The sequence below is a fragment of the Myotis brandtii genome, unplaced genomic scaffold (assembly GCF_000412655.1).
Source record: "Myotis brandtii unplaced genomic scaffold, ASM41265v1 scaffold510, whole genome shotgun sequence".
Classification (NCBI taxonomy): Eukaryota; Metazoa; Chordata; class Mammalia; order Chiroptera; family Vespertilionidae; genus Myotis; species Myotis brandtii.
This window is the reverse complement of record NW_005369443.1, coordinates 1,505,197-1,506,835: the sequence shown is the minus strand read 5'-3', so window position 1 is coordinate 1,506,835 and position 1,639 is coordinate 1,505,197. Positions and strand designations below refer to the sequence as shown.

At 52.0% G+C, this 1,639-nt stretch overlaps 1 protein-coding gene across 1 annotated transcript in view; it reads right to left on the bottom strand.

Annotated features, from left to right (window-relative positions):
* The window catches only part of WBSCR16 (Williams-Beuren syndrome chromosome region 16), a 29,199-nt gene that overhangs the window by 24,110 nt on the left and 3,450 nt on the right, over window positions 1-1,639 (bottom strand). The window contains exons 2-3 of the mRNA XM_005877243.2: window positions 1,593-1,635; window positions 551-680 (exon numbers count right to left, since the gene is read on the bottom strand). Of these exons, the coding sequence (XP_005877305.1) occupies window positions 551-680; window positions 1,593-1,635 (173 nt within the window). The remainder of the gene's footprint in view (window positions 1-550; window positions 681-1,592; window positions 1,636-1,639) is intronic.

The following is a 1,639-nucleotide window of genomic DNA, read 5'->3' as shown; positions in this document are numbered from 1 at the left end:
TGAGGATCAAATGAGATGAGGCATGGGAAAATGCTTCACAGACATTTGGTTAAAGTGTAAAATGTTTGCACCTGGCTATAAAGCAAGTCGTGTTCCTGGGCTGAAGAAACTCCAAGGAGGCTAGTCGTTGCTAGGGAGAGGAAGCCAGACGTTGCTACGTGACGTCATTACCCAACGCCCACAGCCACCGTTTTGGGCTGGGCTGAGCTGTGGGCCGAATTTTGTGCCATGGGGTCTTGGCAGCGTCGGCTGTGATTTGGTGGGCTGTCACTCCAGGGTGGTGTTGGGGCCTGTGTCCCACTGGGGGGAAGCCAAGTGTTGCTTTGTCAGGACCAGGTCCACGGTGCTGTTTCTTTGTAAATGGCCAGTGCGAGTCATAGCATCTGCCCCCTGGTGGTCAGTGCATGTCATAGCGACCAGTCAGACTCAGAGGGACACTTAGCATATTAGCCTTTTATATATATAGAAGATATATATAGATACACACGAAAATCCAAAGGGAGCTCTCAGACTAGTTACAGCAGAAAGAAGCCAAGGTGAGAACGCTCACTTTTATCTTTCCGGCTCCTGTGAAATCCAAGCTGAGAATCTTTGTTGAGGCCCATACCCCAAACTTTCGTGACATCCTTGGTTTTCGAGGAGAGCAATGTGAATCCATAGCCACAAGCAGCTGATGAAATCTGAAAAAGAGTTCCCAATTTGTGATATCAAGTTTTATTCAGCAATTTATGACTGGTAACTTATTCAATTTAAGAACGCATACTGTTAATACAGCAAAATACTGTTAATTTTTAAAAAGCCACAAACTGGCAGAAAATATCTGCACACATCCTATATGTGATTAAGGACCTATAGCCAGAATACATCAATTACAACTCAATATTAAGAAGTAAACAACCCAACTTTTCATTCACCGTGAGCTTAAATTCCCTGTTTATCTTGAGCTCCTCTTTTCCATTAAAAGATCGTTTGTTATCCTTGACAGAAGTCAGGAGCCAAACTGGTTAAACCTGCTTCTCTTTCATCCCCCACCGAGCTTTCCACAACCATCCATCCCAAAGCCTCCCTTTCTCTGAGCGCTGGCTTCCGGGATACGCGCCAGGCGGAAGCGGGGCGGAAGCGGTCCCTTGCTGCGATCTTTTCCATCCGAGACGCGTGAAGGCCTCCTGTGAGAATCACTAGTGTGTTCGGACACTCCCCCTTCACTCCCGTTCCCGCCCCAGCTAACGTTTCCTTTCCCTTCTTCACCGACTCCAGCTGGCCCACATTTTCTCGGACCTTCTGGAGTCTCGGGGTCCCAGTGCGAATCCCACTGCACGTGCACCTACCCGCTGTGGGGCCTCCCTTTCCTTCTGTGTAACTGGGGGGACAGCCCCGCCTCCCGGGGTGACGGGCGAATGACACGAGCGGGCCCCAACAGCTGGCACAGTTCAGCCTCTCGGTGAATGTCGGCGGCGCCCCTACCGCCCTCCCCTCCTGGGCCTACTGCCCGCTCGGGGGTCGTCCTCCGGAAGTGGGACCACCCCGTGTCGCTAACTCCTCCAAGAGGCCCCGTGCCTCGGGAGGGGGAAGAGGGGAGTGGCGGCCCGCACCTTTTGATCCAGCTCCAGGCGGTAGGGCACGGGCTGGATCCAGCTGC